The sequence below is a fragment of the Canis lupus genome, chromosome 5, assembly GCF_011100685.1.
Source record: "Canis lupus familiaris isolate Mischka breed German Shepherd chromosome 5, alternate assembly UU_Cfam_GSD_1.0, whole genome shotgun sequence".
Classification (NCBI taxonomy): Eukaryota; Metazoa; Chordata; class Mammalia; order Carnivora; family Canidae; genus Canis; species Canis lupus.
Window position 1 is genome coordinate 19,433,275 of NC_049226.1, and position 20,297 is coordinate 19,453,571.

Genomic DNA, 20,297 nt, shown 5'->3' on the forward strand with positions numbered 1-20,297 from the left:
ACACCAGATGGCTCAGATATTTCTTTTTCCAACCTTACCGTCCTGTCCTGTCTGGATGTAGTTTGTTTACTCAGTGCCTTTAGATTTGGTATCTCTTCCCCATTAAACCTTTAATTTTTCATGAAAACTGTCTCTTCTCCTTAATATAGTACTTTTTACTCACATTGCTTCTTTTTTTTAAAAAAATATTTTATTTATTTATGCATGAGAGACACAGAGAGAGAGAGAGGCAGAGAGAGAGAGGCAGAGACATAGGCAGAGGGAGAAGCAGGCTCCCTATGGGGACCCTGATGTGGGACTCAATCCCAGGACCCCAGGATCACGACCTGAGCCAAAGGTAGATGTTCAACCACTGAGGCACCCAGGTGCCCCGCCCCCATTCACATTGTTTCTTATAATCCATTACTCAAAGATCTCACCACCACCACCACCCTGCCCTTAGCTTCTTAGAAAGGATGAATGTGAGGTGAACCCCATTCAAGCTGTTTAAGGAGATCAGTGTATTCAAATAAAAAATTGGAATTGTCAGGAACTAAGCATCCAGGCTTCTTAAATATCAGCTGGGAAAAGAAAGACTTATTAATCTGAGGTTTGAATGTGCTATTTCCCGAACATGGTCTAGACCAGACCTACCATTAAGAGAGTGCCTAGAGATGTATTTCTTTCAGAAGCCCCTTGCCACATTCCCATGAGCCCTTGCACTTTGTTCCTCCATTATTCCCAAGTAAGATATGACACTTTTAGCTGGACCAGTGTCTTTTGGAAGAAGGAGGGGGAAAGGGTTTATTATGCAAACATAATAAGGAAGTGTTTATTATGCAAACAGCAACTGAGTTATGTGTCCTTTAAGACTACTAAATAGTTTTTAATTACTGCTATATCAGTAAATCCCATAAATATGCAAATGCAATTAGTTCACAAAATAGACCTTAAATATCTTTATTCCTCTCCAACAAAGTTCTTTGAAGTTAATCGCTAACTCTCTTTGTTCACTCCCTTGGCAGTGGTGCTAAAATTGACAGGAATTTTGACAGATGTACATATTTGGGGGAAACCAAATTTTCTGAGCACATCTGGTTAGGCTGGAGGAGAAAAGTAGAAATGGACATACTAGCCAAAATCAAATATTTAATGAATAGAGTCCCACATGAAATTTCTTTTCTCCATAGCATTATCCTCTGAAATAAATATTAAGGTAACCATTGGGGCACCACTTCAAGTCCAAAGCTATACTCTACATTTTCTTCTGGTTCAGATTTCATTTTTTTATAATGCTACACAATTTTTCCTGGTCCTTAAAAATGAATGAATGAATGAATGAATGAATGAATGAATAAAAAAAAACCAGAGGAACAGTATCCCTCATGACTCTGACCCTTCACGGTTTTCCAAAGACATGGGTGAAAGTCTCCAGGCTTTGGAGTCTGATACATTGCATTTTCCCTCCCAGCTCCACCATTTGCTAGATGCTCATGGCCTTGGACAAGTTGCTTACTGTTTCTAAGCTTTAGTTTTCACATCTATATAAAGGGTAGAACAGGCTCTATTTAGCTTTCTATGGCAACATAACAAATTACCACACACTTGGCAGCTTAAACCAAAACTCATTTATGAGCTCATGGTTCTGTAGTTCGGAAACCCAGGCATAGCTTGAATGGATTCTCTGCTCAGGGTCTTAGAAGGTGGAATCATGGTGGTGTACTGGAGCTGGCTCCTACTGCATCAAAAGAGCCAACTCTGTGTTTAGTGACATCAGGTTAGTAGCTTGAAATCAGCCATGATGGGAATGTCTGCCATGCTTGGAAATCAGCAAACACTACCCATCAGGGCTCCCCCCCACCAGCTGGCCACTGGACATCTGCTAGTGCACCATGGCCCACTCCCTGAAGCTCCAGGCCTCATAGAGACCTCCTATATAATAGCATTTATTTGAGTATATTTGACTATTTGTTTTTTTTTTTTTTAATTAAGACTATTTGTTTACTTTGCTATTTCTTCAGAATCCTGTGACTTCCCTGAAGATAGAGTACTGTGCCTTATTCATCTTTGTTATCTCCAGCACGGAGCTTGTTATCTCCAGCACTTAGTTTGTACTCACTAAACATGTGAGAAGGGGCAGCCCGAGTGGCTCAGCGGTTTAGCACCACCTTCAGCCCAGGGCCTGATCCTGGAAACCCAGGATCAATCCCCACGTCAGGCTCCCTGCATGGAGCCTGCTTCTCCCTCTGCCTGTGTCTCTCTCTGTGTGTGTGTGTGTTTCTCATGAATAAATAAATAAAATCTTTTTTAAAAAAATAAATAAACATGTGAGAAGGATGGAAGAAAGAGAAAGAGGGAAGAATTAACAAGTGGGCAGAAAAGAAGTTTGGTTTATGCAAGAAAGAGGACACCAAAAAGGACAAGCTTTTTCACGACCACATCCAGATGCCACTTTCACACCATCTCACAAAGGACGGGTGGGATCTTCGCAGCAAGATTGCTTTTATTTGGTTTGCTCCAGAACCAGCTAACAAGCAGTGCAAAGGATAAATGTGGGACACAGACACAGATAGTTCATGCTTCTTTGGTAGTCTCAAACGATAAAGTTCAGGGTTCTCGTAATTACCTGGGGTAAGATGTACCCCCCTAAAACTGGAGGAACATGGAATCATGGGTTTGTTGCTCCTCTTCATACTTCTGGCCTACATCAGTTCCAGGACAGTGCGTCACATGTAAGGCAAGTAGCCTTCCTCAGCGATCCATGCTATCCAAGTCTTCTGTACAGATTATGGGCCTTGAAATCTTGCTATGCCAGCTCTGGGAATCTTCCCTGATCTGTGGCTCATGGCGGACCCAGGGCTTCTCCATTTAGGCCCATTTAGAACTTTCCTGTGGAGAGGCCATGATCAACCACAGCAGCCAGTATGATTTTCTCACTCAGGTCTAAATTTTTGGATATTTCTAATTGTGCTGTGGACTTAAGATTGGGCAAGGGCTTCGATCCAGTAGAGCTTGTTCTATTTATTTACCCATTCACTTGCTCACTATGTGGGGAACTGTGGTTGACACTGGGGAATACAAAGTTAAGAAAGTTCAAGGAACTTGGAACAGAGGTGATAGATAAGAAACACTTAGAATGCAATGAGATGAACACTAGCAAGCCAATGAGTGAACTGGCGACAATGGAAACAAAAACGTGAGCCAGACTTGGGGGGGCGGGGGTAAAGACAGGTTTTTCATAAATACCACTTGTGTTGGGGAAAGGCAGTCAAGTTGGTTAAGGGCATGGAGAGCGGAGCTTCTAGCAGAAGGACTAGGGTATGAAAAGGCAGGATGGTACCTTCCCAGGGGCTGCAAACCTCACTCTATAAAACTGGGGGGCAGACGGAACACAGGTTTCTACCCGAATCTGTTGTCTTCTGAATTGCAATTCCAATTGCCCAAATAAGTGCCTGTTGCTTTAAAAATAAATAAGTAAAAATAATATTAGGGAGAAGATAATTCTAGGCTCACGAGACGCGTGGATTAACAAACTCATGTTGCAGAGTGGTGAGGGGGGAAAAAACAGGAAAGAGAAATACTGTATAAGTCCGCATAAGTGCCGTTATTATAAAGCTGTCTCCAAATGGCCTGTAGCAATTATTCTAAAATGCACAACAGCTGTATTTGTCCCCTTTCTGCCATTGCTGAAATTTACACTGTCATTGGTCCAGGAGGAAGGCTTGGCACTAATAATAGGCTGGCTGACGATGGCTGGAGTGTGACAGACCTTTAGTTAGAACCCTTAAAGACGGAGAGGAGCGGGGAAATGAAAAGCACAGTGGAAACCAAAGCAGATGTAGTCAGAGCACCGCCTCGTGGCAGCCACCGCACCTGCAGCCTCAGAGAACTCTGACCTACCGGGTGTTTTATTGCACCGTGCGCTTTTCCAGGATTCCTCCAAAGTCTTGTCACGCCTCTACTCACTAGTCTTCTTTCTTTGCTCTAAAGGATCCTCTTCAGTTTCCCCAACACCAACCCACCTGATCTACTGTCAGCAAATTCCTCCCTGCCTAACTTTCTAACTACTCTTGCTTCTCTAAACTCTTGGTCCCTAAGGAGTACCCAAGTTTTCCAGTGACTCAGTAGTCACTGTAGGTAACTTCCCTACTTTCCCTACTTTCTTCCTAAGAGTGTAAATAAATAAAGCCTTGGTTCTCCACTCCTGGGAAGCTATAAACAGTATTACTCAAAACCATATAGGATTTTGATGTACGAAAGTTTTGCCTTTTCTAGAATGTCATTTGGTGAGAACCATACAGTATGTAGCCTTCTCAGAATCAGACCTATAAATATAGAGAACAAATGGATGGTTGCCAGAGGAGTGGGGGGTGGAGGGCTGGGCAAAACAAGTGACAGGGAGTGGGAGATACAGGCTTCTAGTTACGGAATGAACAGGTCACAGTATAAGGAATATAGTTAATGATGTAATAGTGACATATCAGGACACATGATAGCCTCACTTGTGGTGAATATAGCATAATGTGTAAACTTCTTGCATCACTATGTTGTACATGTGAACCTAATGTACCATTGTGTGTCAACTGCACTCAAATTTAAAAAATAAAATAAAACATACTTAGTTTCCTCTAAGCACTGGGTTAGTGGCATTGCACAAATTTTGATGTCTTGTATATTCATTACTTTTCTAATTTCTCTTGTGATTTTTCTTGCCTTATAGGTTATTTAGAAGTTGTTTATTTTAAACATTTGGGATGTTTTTCAAGATATTGTATAGATCTTCCTTGACTTATGATGGGGTTATATTTCCATAAATCCATCATATAGTTGGAAATACCATTAACTGGAAAATGCACTTAATACACCCAACCTCTCAAACATCATAGCTTAGTCGAGCTGACCTGAGGCAGGCTTAGAACACGTACATTAGCCTGCAGTAGGAGAAAATCATCTAACACAAAACCTAGTTTATAATAAAGTGTTTAGTACTTCACGTAATTTCACTATCCTGAAAGTGAAAACCAGAATGATTTTTGTATGGGTACAACCCATTATAAAATTATTATAAGTGGATCAGTTGTTGACTCTTGTGATCTGACTGGAGCTACAGCTCACTGGGGCTGCCCAGCATCATGAGAGAGAATCAGACAGCAAAGCAGTAGCCCAGGAAAAGATAAAATTTCAAAGTATAGTTTCTAATGAATGTGTATCACTTCCACACCATCAGAGGGCTGAAAAAATCATAAGTGGAATCGTCACAAGTTGGGGACTATATATATTGTTCTTGATTTTTTAATTTTGTTGTGGCTGAAGAACATATTCTAGGATTTCAATAATTTTATTTTGATTGAGAGGTGTCTTATGGGTTGGGATATGATTTGTTGTAAAAGCACCATGTATACTTGAAGGGAATGTGTATTTCACTATTGTTGAATGTAACGTTCTGCAAATATCACTTAGATCAAGGTGATGTATAGCATTGCTGAGATTATATTTTCATTATTTCTTTCTTTCTCTGGCTCCCCACTTCCTGTGGGGTGCTACAGTCTTCTGCTATTGTGGAATTGTCTGTTTCCTCTTTTATTCTTCCAATTTTTGCTTCATGTGTTTTTGAAGCTGTGTTATTAGGCACATACACATTTATGGTTATTATATCTTCCTGACGAATCAATGCTTTTGTCATTACAAAATGACCCTCCTTGTTTCTGATAATACTCTTTGCATTGGTCTATTTTTGTCTGATACTAATAACCACTCTACCTTTTTTATACTAACTGTTTACACAGTGTCTTAGTTCGTTTGGACTGCTATAACAGGATACAGACTGGGTGGCTTATAAAGAACAGAAACTTATTTCTCACAGCTCTGGAGGCTGGAAGTCTGAAGATCAGGATGTGAGCAGGATCAAGTTCTGGTGAGGGATCTCCTCTGGGTTGCAGAATGCTGACTTCTTGTGTCCTCAGATAATGGAAAGAGGACTAAGGAGCTCTCTGGGGTGTCTTAGAAGGGCACTAATCCCATCACGAGGGCTCCATCCTCAGGATCTAATCACCCTCAGAAGGACTCATCTCCTACTAAAATCACATTGGGGGGCAGCCCCGGTGGCGCAGTAGTTTAGCGCCGCCTGCAGCCCAGGGCGTGATCCTGGGGACCCTGGATGGAGTCCCACATCAGGCTCTCTGCATGGAGCCTGCCTCTCCCTCTGCCTGTGTCTCTGCCTCTCTCTCTCTCTCTCTCTCAATAAATAAATAAATAAAATCTTTAAAAAAATAAAATAAAATCACATTGGGGGGTAAAATTTCAATATATGGGGATGCCTGTATGGCTCAGTGGTTGAGTGTCTGCCTTCAGCTCAGGTTGTGGTTCCAGGGTCCTGGGATTGAGTTCTGCATCAGGCTCCCCACAGGGAACCTGCTTCTCCTTCTGCCTATGTCTCTGCCTCTCTCTCTGTGTCTCTCATAAATAAATAAATAAAATATTTACATAATATTAAAAGTAAAATAAGTAAAATTTCAATATATGGATTTGGGGGAACAGACACATTCAGTCCATGGCACATGGTATGTCCTCTATTTCAGCCTACATGTGCCTTTATATTTTGAGTGCGTTTCTTGCATATAGCATACCTGGGTTTTCCTTTTAGTTTTGTATTGTCAATTTTTGCCTTTAAATTGCAATATTTGATCCACTAATATTTAAAGTAGCTATTGATATAGCTGGATTTAAACCTTCCATTTTATAGTTTGTTCTCTATATTCTTCTGTTTTTTTATTCCTTCTTTTCTGTCTCCTTTTGGATTTTTTTATTTTTAATATCCATGAAAGATTACCTATTAGCTTTTTAGCTATGCTTTTTGCACAGTTTGCTTAGTGGGTACACTAGGAATTAAAATAAACATTCTTAACTTCTCATAGTCTACTTTTAGAGTGACTACTGTATGTTCCCATAAAATGTAGTAATCCTGCAATTATTTGGTTCCATTTACTAGCCCTGCCATCATTTATGCTCTAGTTGTCATCTGCATTACACCTAAATACACACCACAAGATAACGTTATCGTTTTTCTATTACACAATGTGTACCTTACTACAAAGCCAATTCAATGACTTTCTAATTTCAGAGACTGAGTGTTTAAGTTTGAAATTTTTTCATTTTGTTCTTGTTGATATTTTATAATTATCCGGTGAGGTTTTTCTCTTTTTTCATTTATTATGAGTATGTTTTCCTTTACTCCACAGAGGATAGTTATCATAGATCCTTTAATGTTCTTGTCTGATTAATCCTAACTAACATCCTGGTCTGGCTTCTCTGTCTTTTCTCCTAATAATGGGTCATATTTTCCTGGTTCTTTATACATCATGTAATTTTGGATTATAACCTGCATATTATGTTTTACTGAGACTCTGAATTCTGTTATGTCTAAAGGGTATAGGAGGTGTATGTATGTGCATGTGTGTGTAAAATCTTCCTACGATGAATGTCGATGCTTTTGTGGTTTAGAAGTGAATTTGGTGAGACTCAAGCTGCAAGCTGTCTCATGTAGGCAACAGCTCAGAGCTCATCTGATTTCTTTTGTCCTTTTTGCAGTGCTCTGTGTCTATGGAAGAATGTCAGCCAGAGACTTGGAGAGGATCTGCAGAAAAACCTAGGGATCCTTTTCTCTACCTCTCTCCTTTTCACAATCCCCCTTCTCACTTTGGGGTGACTGTATTTGTCTTAACTTCTAGTTTGTGGTTCTTTTTTTTTTAATTTTTTATTTATTTATGATAGTCACACAGAGAGAGAGAGAGAGGCAGAGATATAGGCAGAGGGAGAAGCAGGCTCCATGCACCGGGAGCCCGATGTGGGATTCGATCCTGGGTCTCCAGGATCGCGCCCTGGGCCAAAGGCAGGCGCCAAAGTGCTGCGCCACCCAGGGATCCCTAGTTTGTGGTTCTTCAGGCTGTGAGTCTGATTGGTCTTCTAGGAGCACTTCAACCACCTCATGTCATGCTGTGACTATGGCATGTTCATGTTCCCTGAACGATGCTACAAAACCAGGGCACACACCCCTTGTCAGACCTTTTGTGTTCTGACTCTGTTTTGTTTTTCTTTTTTAAGATTATTTACTTACTTTAGAGAGTGAGCGAGCATGTGCAAGCAGGGGGAGAGGCAGAGGAAGAGGGAGAGAGAAAATCTTCAGCAGACTCCCACTGATGTGGAGTTCAATGCGGAGCTTGATCTCAAGACACTGAGATCATGGCCTGAGCCAAAATCAAGAGTCGGACACTCAACAGACTGAGCCACCCAGGCGCCCTCAGTGGGTTTTTTCTTTTTTTGAGGTAGACTCCACGCCCAGCATGGAGCCCAATATGGGCCTGAGCCCTCGACCCCAAAATCAAGACCTGAACTGATATCAAGAGTCAGACACTTAATCAACTGAGCCACCCAGGTGGCCCCAGATTTTTAGTTTTTATGATAACCAACTCAGAGATTCCCAATTAATGTATGTATGTGGGTGGGAAAGCCAAAAGATGTATCATAGCTTTCCAAGTATGGTTAAATACTGAGAATGAATTCCTAGCCAAGAAAAGAAACAAAATGTCACTTCTGTTAAACTTTTGTTTCAAGAAGCCTCCCCCCAGGAATCTCAAGAATCTATTCTGAACCTAAATGTAGGTTTACTTGGTAATGTCACAGAGTGATAGAAAAGGAGCTCTTTATCCTACCCAGTTTTTTAGTTTTTGTAGACATCAAAACTTATTTGTCACTTCTACTGTTGAAAATATTTTCATCAGGTTCTCCCAACTAGCTTATAACCAGATCGTGTACTATTCACCATAACCAAATCAGTGTTGTCATTGTCCAATTTTCTTTGTCTTTGTGTTGCCAATTAAATGATGAGATTTAGCATACAACTGTAATTGTTGGGATCACTGCTTATCTTTTTTTTTTTTTTTTTTGCTTATCTTTTCATAAAGTGGGAATAAAAGCTGAGAATCCTCTGCCTCAAATAACATGACTAATACTTTTAAGCTAAGTACTTTTCTAAATCTTGTGTACTCCCTGGTAAGTAGAGCACTTTGATTTGCACAGACCAACTCTGTGAACTGCCTGCTCAGAGAATACAATACTTTGCCTGCACTCTGTAAAGCAATGGACATTCCCTCCATAGGGTTGCAGCTCCTCACAAAAATGGCTGAAGAGTCCAGAAGGTCTATTCAGCACACCTTTAGTTTCAAGTTTCTTCTTACTCTGGAGAAGTAGAGGAGACAATAAATACTGCAACAAAGAACTGTTTCAGAATGTTAAAGTTCTCACTGTCAACATCCCCACATCTAAAATTCTAAACTCTCTTCTCCCATGGGGACAAGAAAACCCTATTCGACTTCTGCCCCTTTGACAGAGACCATCAAAGATTTTCCTTCCTTTTAACTCTACATTGTCTCCAACTCTCCAGGGATGGCTCTCAGGCCCCTCTAAGTCTTAAATGTCATAGAAGTTGGCTTACAAAACTGAAAAAGCTACAATCCCTTAAGGCCATGGAACTGCAGGCAGTGATCCCACCCACTTTCAATGCAGTACCCTCCACTCCCTTTGGCTATGCTCTTTATAAACAGATTAGCCAATTCTTGTTATTGAGGCATACTTATCAGACTTGGCTAGATTTGCATTTTAGCTATACCTCAAGACTTTGGGATGTACTATGGTGAGATTCTCCAGGCATTCCTTATGTTCAAGATAAACTGTTCCATAAGTAGGATGACGATACAATTTATCATCCAAACCTAGAGGTTTGAGAAAGGAGAAGTTACTAATAATCATGCTGGGAAAACAGGGGTAAACCATAACTGCCCCAAGCAAACTGGGGCCAGTGTTACTCTACGTATAACTCCTTTTTGATGGAGTGCCAACACTCCCATTGTCTTACTCAACTTTCTCTGTCTTTGTCAACTCCATTCAAGTGGCACCTCCTCAGAAAAATGTTTAGAGGCTGTTTCTTCTACTTATTTTTGACCTCAGCCTATAGAAAGAAAGCTAGAGTACTTAGCTTAGAATCATAATTCTGTCTTTATTAGTAGAAAAATCTTGGGCAAAGTACTTAACCTTTCTGAAGTGGTTTCCTCATTTGTAAACAAGATATTAATAATAATAGCACTTACTTCATAGGGTATTATGAGGATGAGTTCATGAATGCAAAGCACTCAGAACACCACCTAGTCTATAAATGCTCGGGAAAGTTATTACTTCCTCTAAAAATGTTCTCTTTTCTTCCAGAGTTAAGTATCAGATCAGTAAAAACATTTGCATTTCTGAAGGCAAGTTTGTATTAGTTACTTTTGCCTCATCTATTTTTTTCAAATTCCGATATTTTGAGGAGAAAGATTTTTCACTTCAGTGGCGTTCTGGGTGAAAAATTAAGTCATCTGGAGTTCCAATTTATGCTCTAGTGCTTGCTGCATTATACAAGTTTCTATTTGCTTTTCCTGGGTAGCTTTCTGGCTTTTATCTTAAAGCTTATTTCTGGTTTCTGTAGGAAGCCACGAGTTTGACACAGAAGTCTTTCCCCAAATCTAGAAGCTAAAAGGGAAAATGTTTTATAAAATGACTTTCTAACTCATTGGACATCACTTAAAATCTAGATTTTTGGCACACTTTGCATAAAATGGAATGGTAATATTTTTCATTTGTTTTATCTTGAAGATAGTCAATTTATAATTTCTACTTATTAAGACAAAATGTTAAATCTCTGCCTAATGCATCAGCCAGCATAAAAAAGTAATCTTTGTAAACTACAGACTTGTGTTTTTCAGTATTTCCTGAGGGCAGAGAAATGTTATTAGAGTGAAGATGATATATGCTTTTGATCTTAATTTTAGAATGGTCTTTTTTTTTAAGATTTTTAATTTATTTATTAGAGAGAGAGTGAGAGAGAGATAGAGAATCAGGCAGAGGGAGAAGCAGGCTCCATGCAGGGAGCCTGACATGGGACTTGATCCAGGGTCTCCAGGATCACACCCTGGGCAGAAGGCGGTGCTAAACCGCTAAGCCACCAAGGTTGCCCTAGAATGGTCTTTTAATGTTTAGTTAATAAAATGTATGTAAAATGACATGATGAACCCTCATATATCTACCACTTGATTTATGAAAATAGGGCATTGCTAATATCCATGTTCCCCTACACGCCCCTTCTTCATACCATCCCTTCATTTCCCTTTCCTCAGAGCTTCTTTTTTTTTTTTTTCCTCAGAGCTTCTAACCCAAATTTTGTCTTTATAACATTCAGGCTTTTATTAGTAGTTTAGCCATGTGTTATGTCCCTCGACAATATATTGACAGTTTTAATAACATGTACAAATGAAATATTGTATGCCATTCTTCTGTGATTTGCTTTTTATCCTACAACACTATGTTCCTGAGATTCATCCATGATATTGCATAGCTGTAATTCATATTAACTGCTGTATAAAGTTCCATTTAACAGCTACAAAAAAATTCATCAATTTTACTGTTAATATATTTGTCAATATATCGATATATATTTATCAGTATGTCAATATATATTTAATGATTCCTATTTCATCTGCTATTAGAAGTGTTACGACATTTCTGTACGTATATCCTGGTAACAATGTTCAAGAATTTTTTTTAAGGTTTTATTTATTTATGAGAGACACAAAGAGAAGGCAGAGACATAGGCAGAGGACTTGATCCCAAGGCCCCGGGATCATGACCTGAGCCAAAGGCAGAGGCTCAACCACTGAGCCACCCAAGCACCCCTATTCAAGAATTTTTCTAGGATATTACTTAGGATGTGCTGGCTGTGTGGCATGCGCAACTTCAGATTTTAGTATTTGATGTCTAACTTGTTTTCCAAAGTGGTTGTGCTAGTTTACACTACCAAAGAGTATTCTCTCGTAGCTCCGTATTCTTGTCAGCACTTGTGATTGTGGTATTTTAAGATTTTTGTCAATTGTATGCATGGCGTGGTATCTTTGTGGTTTTAATTCCTGTGTTCCTGATTATCAGTGAGTTTAGCATCTTTTCATACACTTGGCTTTCCTTTTCTGTGAAGTACCTATGTAAGCCTTTGGATCTTTCTTCAATTGCATTGCCTGTCTCTTTTGTAAGGGGTTTTTCACCTAGTTTAGTTCAGTGGTTCTCAACTGGAGGAGAATTTGCTATTTAAGAAACATTTAGGGGATCCCTGGGTGGCGCAGCGGTTTGGCGCCTGCCTTTGACCCAGGGCGCGATCCTGGAGACCCGGGATCGAATCCCACATCGGGCTCCCGGTGCATGGAGCCTGCTTCTCCCTCTGCCTGTGTCTCTGCCTCTCTCTCTCTCACTGTGTGCCTATCATAAATAAATTAAAAAAATTAAAAAAAAAATGTTTAAAAAAAAAAAAAAAGAAACATTTAGCAATGTCTATAGATGTTTTGATGGTCACAAGTGGGTAGTGCAGAGCCACTGGCATTTAGTAGGGAGAGGCCAGAGATGATGCTAAAACATCCTACAAGGACAGCCCCCAAAACAAAGAAGTCTCTGCCCCAATATGGTACCAGAACCAAGGTTTAAAAACTTTATTCTAGATACTAAAATGTTATCAGTTACGTGTGTTGCAAATATTTTCTCCCAATTTGTGGATATTTTATTCTTTTTCATGGTACCTTTTGAAGAAATTCTTAATTTTAACATAATTGAAGTTATTGATCTTTTATGGACTATGTCTCTGATTTAAGAAAGTTCCCCATCCTCAAAATAGATCTTCCAATTGAGAGTTTCAAAATTTAATTTTGCTTTTTTTGCATTCAAGTCTTTAATCCACATAAAACTGATTTCTATTTATGATGTAAGAGTCCAAATTAATTTTTATATGGATAACTGACTGTCTAAGCACCATTTGTTAAAAGTCCATCTTATACCCACTGGTCTGCAATGCTGTCAAAAATCAAGTTTGCAGGAATGGGTTTATATCTTGTTCTTTTATTATCACCTTTCAATCTGGAGGCTAAAGTTATTTTCACCTTCCTATAAAAGAAAAACCGAATCCCACGAGTTAAAGGTTTTCACGAATTCTGAAGAAAACAGATCTTAAAAGGGTTTTGGGGGGGTTGTTTTGTTTTCATTTTTGTAGTGTTTGTTTTTATTTTCTAGAGAAATGAAAAGAAGGGGACCTGAGTTATTTTGAGTAGCAAGGCCAAATACCTCAAAACTGGAAATGAACTCACTTCACTGAAAGTTTTTTTTTTTAAAGATTTTATTTATTTATTCATGAGACACACACACACACAGAGAGGCAGAGACACAGGCAGAGGAAGAAGCAGGCTCCATGCAGGGAGTCTGATGTGGAACTGGATCCTGGGACCCTAGGATCAGGCCCTGGGCCAAAGGTGGCGCTAAACCGCTGAGCCACCCTGGGATCCCTGAAAGTTTTGATCCTATAAACTACATTTGCCTACACTACATTTCAGGAAGGCTAGAAATGCATTTACTTTTCAAGTAGCCAAAGGGAGGCATTTCTGGAACACTTTCTTAATGCCTATAATTTAATCTTGCATATCATCTAATTGTTTAATTCAGGGGCTATAACAAATATTCATACTCTTTGCAAAATTAGTGAGAAAGGCCATTTTCCCAACTGATAAGAAACTTGCCAGTAAGGCTATTTCTGACTCAGTCTTTCCTAGAAAGGAATCCATAGTGCAAAGAAGAGTCGTACCTGACTGTCAGCCCCAGCCTTCAGATCCAGTTCCTTCAAAGCCAGTGGCAAGCACCAGTTACACAGAGAGGCAGAGAAGAAACAGAAGTAGACATATCCTTCTGCCCCTTTATTCTCTTCCTCACTTACTCTTCATTCTCATTTATCCCACACAAGTATTCAGTAACATCGAAACGGGATCATTTTATTATAATACAAACTATATTCTGGCTTTGAGGTAAGTCAAAAGCAGAACTATAAATTCATTGACTCAGAAAAAGTAACTTGGCATGGGGACCGAAGATTTCCAGAAAAAGAAAAAAAATTCAGTTTCTCCTTTAGGGAAATACCTGGAAAACGATTCCCTTTTTAAAATATGTCAATTACTTGGTATTGCTCATTTTTCCCCCAAACACTCTTGAAATGATTATCAACTAATGATGTAATTATTCTGGAGCCTTCACGTGTGCGTTGTAAGAAGGCGTGAGCCGGGATTTTCTGTGGTGACGGCACATGTTCCATGATGTCTACTTTTGACATTTGATCGCCATGAAACTCACTGACTGATGGCCAAGCACTGACTTAGACTGTTCATCAAATACTCTGGTAGAACGGGGTGTCTCTAGCTGATTACCCTGTCCAAGATCAGGGGGTAGTTAAATCCCAGGAGGCTAAGAGGATTTATCAGATCTAGAGTCCTCAAAGTGATTATATAAAATTTATTAGATCTGGACTTCTGTTTAGAACCACATAGCAGAGAGACGCTTAACCAAAATTCAGAGACCTTTATTTACCAAATGGCCTGTATATAGCTCTTTCAGGAATACAGGAGGTCTCTGGTGGGTCTTTTAAGGAAATTTTCATGAATAAGTTATAAGTTTCCACTTCCATTTGCTCACATTAAATCGGCGGCTTCCTACGATGAATGTGCAAAGACAAACAGGAGTTGCCCCAGAGACATGGCAAAGACGTACAGAAATAGAGCTTTCCAGTCATTTAGAGGTATGCAGTGCTGTGAATAAACCAGGCTGAGAAATCAACTTGTTTTGCAATGACCCCTGAGTTGAGGCCAAGCACAGCTTTTGATTATTCATGGGTGGGGTGGGGAGGCCAAGACATAAACATGAAAGTCCTGCAACCATCCACGCACGCACAGTCTGCCCGGTGACTGCGTTAGATTCTGATCCCTCTGCCGGTTTACCTGCCAGGGAAAGGGGCACCTGTGCGCGTCCAGGTAGGACGAGCAGGCGGGCCTGCTCCCGGGGGGCTGCAGCTGCGCCGTACCGCGTGCTCGCGCCTTAGCCGCGCTCACCTGCAGACTCGGAAGCCCCGGCGGGGGGGGGGGGGGGGGTGCTCACCTGCGGACTCGGAAGCCCCGGCGCGGGGGCCGGTGCTCACCTGCGGACTCGGAAGCCCCGGCGGGGGGGGGGGGGGGGGGTGCTCACCTGCGGACTCGGAAGCCCCGGCGGGGGGGGGGGGGGGTGCTCACCTGCGGACTCGGAAGCCCCGGCGGGGGGGGCCGGTGCTCACCTGCGGACTCGGAAGACCCGGGCGGGGGCCGATGCTCACCTGCGGACTCGGAAGCCCCGGCGGGGGGGGGCCGGCGCTCACCTGCGGACTCGGAAGCCCCGGCGGGGGGGAGGGGGGCGGTGCTCACCTGCGGACTCGGAAGCCCGGGGCGGGGGCCGATGCTCACCTGCGGACTCGGAAGCCCCGGCGGGGGGGGGGGGGGGGGGGGGCGGTGCTCACCTGCGGACTCGGAAGCCCCGGCGGGGGGGAGGGGGGCGGTGCTCACCTGCGGACTCGGAAGCCCGGGGCGGGGGCCGATGCTCACCTGCGGACTCGGAAGCCCCGGCGGGGGGGGGGGGGGGGGGGGCGGTGCTCACCTGCGGACTCGGAAGCCCCGGCGCGGGGGCCGGTGCTCACCTGCGGACTCGGAAGCCCCGGCGGGGGGGGGGGGGGGGCCGGTGCTCACCTGCGGACTCGGAAGCCCCGGCGGGGGGGGCCGGTGCTCACCTGCGGACTCGGAAGACCCGGGCGGGGGCCGATGCTCACCTGCGGACTCGGAAGCCCCGGCGGGGGGGGGCCGGCGCTCACCTGCGGACTCGGAAGCCCCGGCGGGGGGGAGGGGGGCGGTGCTCACCTGCGGACTCGGAAGCCCGGGGCGGGGGCCGATGCTCACCTGCGGACTCGGAAGCCCCGGCGGGGGGGGGGGCCGGCGCTCACCTGCGGACTCGGAAGCCCCGGCGGGGGGGGGGGGGGCGGTGCTCACCTGCGGACTCGGAAGCCCCGGCGGGGGGGGGCCGGCGCTCACCTGCGGACTCGGAAGCCCCGGCGGGGGGGGGCCGGCGCTCACCTGCGGACTCGGAAGCCCCGGCGGGGGCCGCCACAGCCGCAGCGACCGCGACGCCAGGAGCACGGGAACGGCCGTCCTCCATCTCCGATGCCCGCCCAGGACGCCGCCAGGGGCCCGCGCAGGAAGGGGGTCTCGCCCCGCCGCACACGTTTGGGGCAGCCGAGGCCGAGGTGCCACCGCCTGTCGCCGTGATACACGGGAATAAACGTGGTTCACGGCCAGTAGCCCGCGTTTCCGCCCAGTTGTTGACAACGCGGTCTCAGGTGTGGCGGCTGCGGGGGCGGGGGCGCCCCGAGCTCTGAATCCGCGTTACGGCGCCGCCCTCCAAGGCCGCGAGCCCCGCGGCAGAACCGGGGCCGGGGGCGCGGACACCCACGCTGGAGCCCTGCGCACGGGGCGGGCGCGGGCGGGGCCGGGGTCACGTGGCCCGCGCGGGGTCAGCGCCCGGCGTGCGCGGGAGCACGCTCAGCCGCTCGGGCCGGGGCCGCGCGCCGTGGGTGCGCGCGCAGGCCGGGGGCGGGGCTTGTGGGGCGGGCGTCGGGCGCGCTCGGGGGGCGGGGCCCGAGCGGGGCGGGGGCGGGGCTTCCTCCTCCTTTGCCTCCGCCTCCGCCTCCGCCTCCGCCTCCGCCTCCTCCTCCCCCTCCTGCGAGGCTGGGCTGGCGGCGGCGGCGGCGGGAGCCGGATGACCCGCGGAGGGGCGCCTCGGCCATGACTGCGGAGCTGCAGCAGGACGACGCGGCCGGAGCCGCCGACCGACACGGCTCGGTGGGCCCGGCGGCGGCGGGCGGGGGGCCGGGGTCCCGGGAGGGGCGGGGGGCGGGGGCGGGGGCCGCGGGCCGCGGGGCAGGCGGGGGCGGCGGAGGGCGCCGGGGCGGCCGGCGGGGCGGGGCGGGGGCGGCGGAGGGCGCCGGGCGGGGGTCTGAGGTCCTCGCGGGGCTCCGGGGCCGGGAAGCCTAGGGGCTTTGGAGAGCCGGCTCCGCGGGGCGGGACGTGGGGCTGTGCGCGGCGGCGATGCTTGGGGGGCGCCCCTGGGCCCCGACCTGGGCGGGGAGCTTCCGAGGGGGGCGGCTGGCCGGGGAGTGCGGCGTGCAGTCCGGGGTCCCCTTTGTGGCTGTTTGAAGTGTCGGAAGCCGACCGAAGCGAGCCGACTTGCAGCCGGGATGGGCCAACACCTTGCGAAAGAGCGGGGGTCCCGGTCGCCACTCCCTGCCTTCCCTGGCCCCACCACCCCGGCCTCTTCTTTCTTCGCTTTTTCTTTTTCTTTTTAAGTAAACTTGAGAGTCGCTCCCCCCCCCCCGCCCCCCCGTGCATTCATCAGTGGAGTCTTAGGGAGGGAGGGAGGGACAGAGCGATGAATAGAAGGTATTCTCATAAATGCCTTCTTGTTCCTATCATCTAGGAAGATCGAAATCAATACAAGGATTTCTGGGCTCAGAAAAATCAAAAGGCTGATAATGCCGCGTGTAGAAGCTTGGTGCAGTGAGCCATTTGAGAACGTCTTCTAACGTTACTTTGGAAAAGTTACAACTTAGCACCACCTCCTCACCCCCCCCCCCCCCCCCACAACTGCTGTGCTTTTTCGAGACCGAATGGGAGACCTGTGCCAAGTATTCCAGCCAGAGTCTGGAAAGGAGGAAATTTCGTAAAAAAAAAAAAAAAAATTTACAAGGCAAAGCTGTCAGACACCTCCACGTGGGGAACCTTTTGTGCCTGTTTATTCTTCTCCTGCACACGGGAGACCCCGGGGGTGGAGGAGCGCACACATTTCCTTTTATAATCTCCTCCAGGTCCTGGGCTCCAAAATGAAAGTAACATGGATGGTACTTCACGTGCTTCTGATTTCTAACGGAGATGCTATTGTTAAGAGTCCCCAGATACCTATTGGGATCTGAGGCAGGGTTTTCCCCCGGTTTCACAGATCATTTCTATTTGTTTTTTTAGGACAGTGACTTGGAAACAGGTGGGGAAAATCTTTGAGTTTTGAGACAGTTGTGTTGATTTAGAGAAGAGGCTATTTTAAGGGAGGGTAGGTCATATTTAAATTTGTCCGCAGCCATGTGCCTGTTCATCAACGGGCATCTTCGTTTACCTCTGCCACAGTTTAAGTAGTGACCCCTCTCTCAGCACTCTGAGAGTCTGTATGTGAGGTGTTTGATGAGCACTTGTATGTAAGTCATAGCTATTTTGGGAAAACTTGGAACTCGGTTGGCTGTGGCTGGCTGGAGCACCCCTGACTCCTGGCCACCTGCAGAGTGATGACATTCACTGTTCTTTCCAGTGATTCGCCCCATAGAGACAGATGATAAGCTTGGAATGCTTGATAATGTTTGCCCCTTTTGTTTTTGCTAATGAAAATGCTTGAAATGAGCAGGCTAGGTTGAAGGAATCTCATTTAGGGAAAGTACCTTTCACATCTTAGAGGAAAGGTTTTAATAACTTCCTCATCTTGAGGAGTTTCATGTTAGAATGGACTCCGTTTGGGATTCTCTGAAAAGCACTCTGCGTTTCCCTTAAAGCATCTTTAATTGTTCTAGTTGAGAGGAGCTATCCTCCCCTGACACTCACAAGCTATTTAAAACCTAGAATGCTTCTCCTCCCTTATTGGTCAGTTGTCCACGGGACAGGCAACCCTTTATAGCCTCCCAAGAATTTTAGTGAGAAAAATGCAGCACCTTTGGAATATGTTCTCAGTATGTACTAGAGTCTGAAAGAGAATACTTTGTGATATTGCTAAATACCGCGTACTGCAGACTGATACTCCAATATCTACAGAGATTTCTTCCAGACAGGTTTCTGTGTTGTTGTTGTTGTTGTTTTAAAATTTATTTATTTATTCATGAGAGACACACAGAGAGGGGTTAGGGGCAGAGACACAGGCAGAGGGAGAATCAGGCTCCATGCAGGGAGCCCCAACATGGGACTCGATCCCTGGTCTCCAGGATCAGGCCCTGGGCCGAAGGCAGTGCTAAACCGCTGAGCCACCCAAGGCGTTCCCAGATTTCTGTGTTTTAATCAGTTCTTGACTTAGATAAAAACCAGCAGCACCATTTACTGGTTTTGTAGGATAAACAACTTGAAGTCAGGTTGGTTCTTATAAACCTGTCATCCCTGGCAGCTGTACTAGGATTCATCACATGCTCCTTACCACTAACTGGAGCCCTATGAAAACCTGCCAGTTTCAGTAAAAATTTAATGTCTTTTTTGCTTTCTCTTGACTTATTGGCTTTTCATTCACGTTTACCTTGTCTCATTAGTTGTGATTTTTGGAACATCAGTCAGTCTTGGTTGGCTTTCACAATTTTAAGGCCTCTTCAGCTACAGTCTCTGCTCACACAATGAGTACAATATTTATAAAAAGCATTGACAAGTACCGCCTCACCAGGCAAGATCTTTCCATGTGTTATATTTCATTGAAGAAATTTAAGCAGTGGCCAAGTGAAGCAGATGTTTTTTTAAGGAAGATAATGATGCTGGTAATAGTAGGAGCTAATGCTAATTGAGCATGTACTGTGTGCCAGACTCTGTGCTCAGCGCTTAACATATACTGTCTCAGTACTTAAAACAACTCCATGAAGTTTTCTTGTTTGTTTTTTTTTTAATATTTTATTTATTTATTCATGAGGGACACACACAGAGAGGCAGAGAAAGAAGCAGGCTCCATGCAGGGAGCCTGATGTGGGACTCGATCCCCGGTCTCCAGGATCAGGCCCTGAGCTGAAGGCAGGCGCTAAACTGCTGAGCCACCCGGGCTGCCCTTCTTGAAGTTTTTTTTTTTTTTTTCCTTCATGAAGTTTTCATACAGGAAGGCTTATATTTGCTAAATAATTTGCCCAAGATCACCCACCTAATAAATGGTACAGCCAGGATTGAACTCAAGCAATTCTGATAGACCAGTGTAGCCTTGATCCTACTTTTTAGTCAATGAGCCTGTTGTCATAGGTCAGAACCTTTTACCCTCCAGAACTCTCCTGATGTTTTAAACTTTGAATCTTCTCTGCATTTTTCCTAAACATATAGCTGCTTTTCTACTTGGCTGAGCCTGCTACTGTCCAAAGAGATGAGTGGAGGGTTTTGTTTTTATAAGGAGGTATCTTATATATTTTTTGCTTTTTGTTTTTCCTCTTCAGTATCTCTTTTTCTCGTGTAAGAGGTAAACAAACCCTCCCCTTCCTCATTTCTTAGAGATGAATCTAGATCTGTGGTGTCTGGAGAGCTTTTTGATTGTGACTGCTGGAGGAGGATGCTACTGACCTCAGTAGGTGGAAGCCAGGAATGCTGCCAAAC

General features: G+C 45.0%; 2 protein-coding genes across 9 annotated transcripts in view; one reads left to right on the forward strand and one right to left on the reverse strand.

Moving 5' to 3' along the window:
• Positions 1-16,407, reverse strand: part of HTR3B (5-hydroxytryptamine receptor 3B) — a 54,401-nt gene extending 37,994 nt beyond the window's left edge. The window contains exon 1 of the mRNA XM_038536128.1: positions 16,014-16,407. Within this exon, the coding sequence (XP_038392056.1) occupies positions 16,014-16,095 (82 nt within the window). The 5' untranslated portion in view covers positions 16,096-16,407. The remainder of the gene's footprint in view (positions 1-16,013) is intronic.
• Positions 14,778-20,297, forward strand: part of USP28 (ubiquitin specific peptidase 28) — a 66,069-nt gene continuing 60,549 nt past the window's right edge. For 7 of the 8 annotated variants that reach the window (XM_038536118.1, XM_038536122.1, XM_038536124.1 and 4 more), the window contains exon 1: positions 16,632-16,778. In XM_038536118.1, coding sequence (XP_038392046.1) covers positions 16,722-16,778 — 57 coding nt within the window. In that variant the 5' untranslated portion in view covers positions 16,632-16,721. Of the gene's footprint in view, positions 14,892-16,631; positions 16,779-20,297 lie in introns of those variants that run through there. The other variant, XM_038536120.1, reaches the window with a different exon arrangement.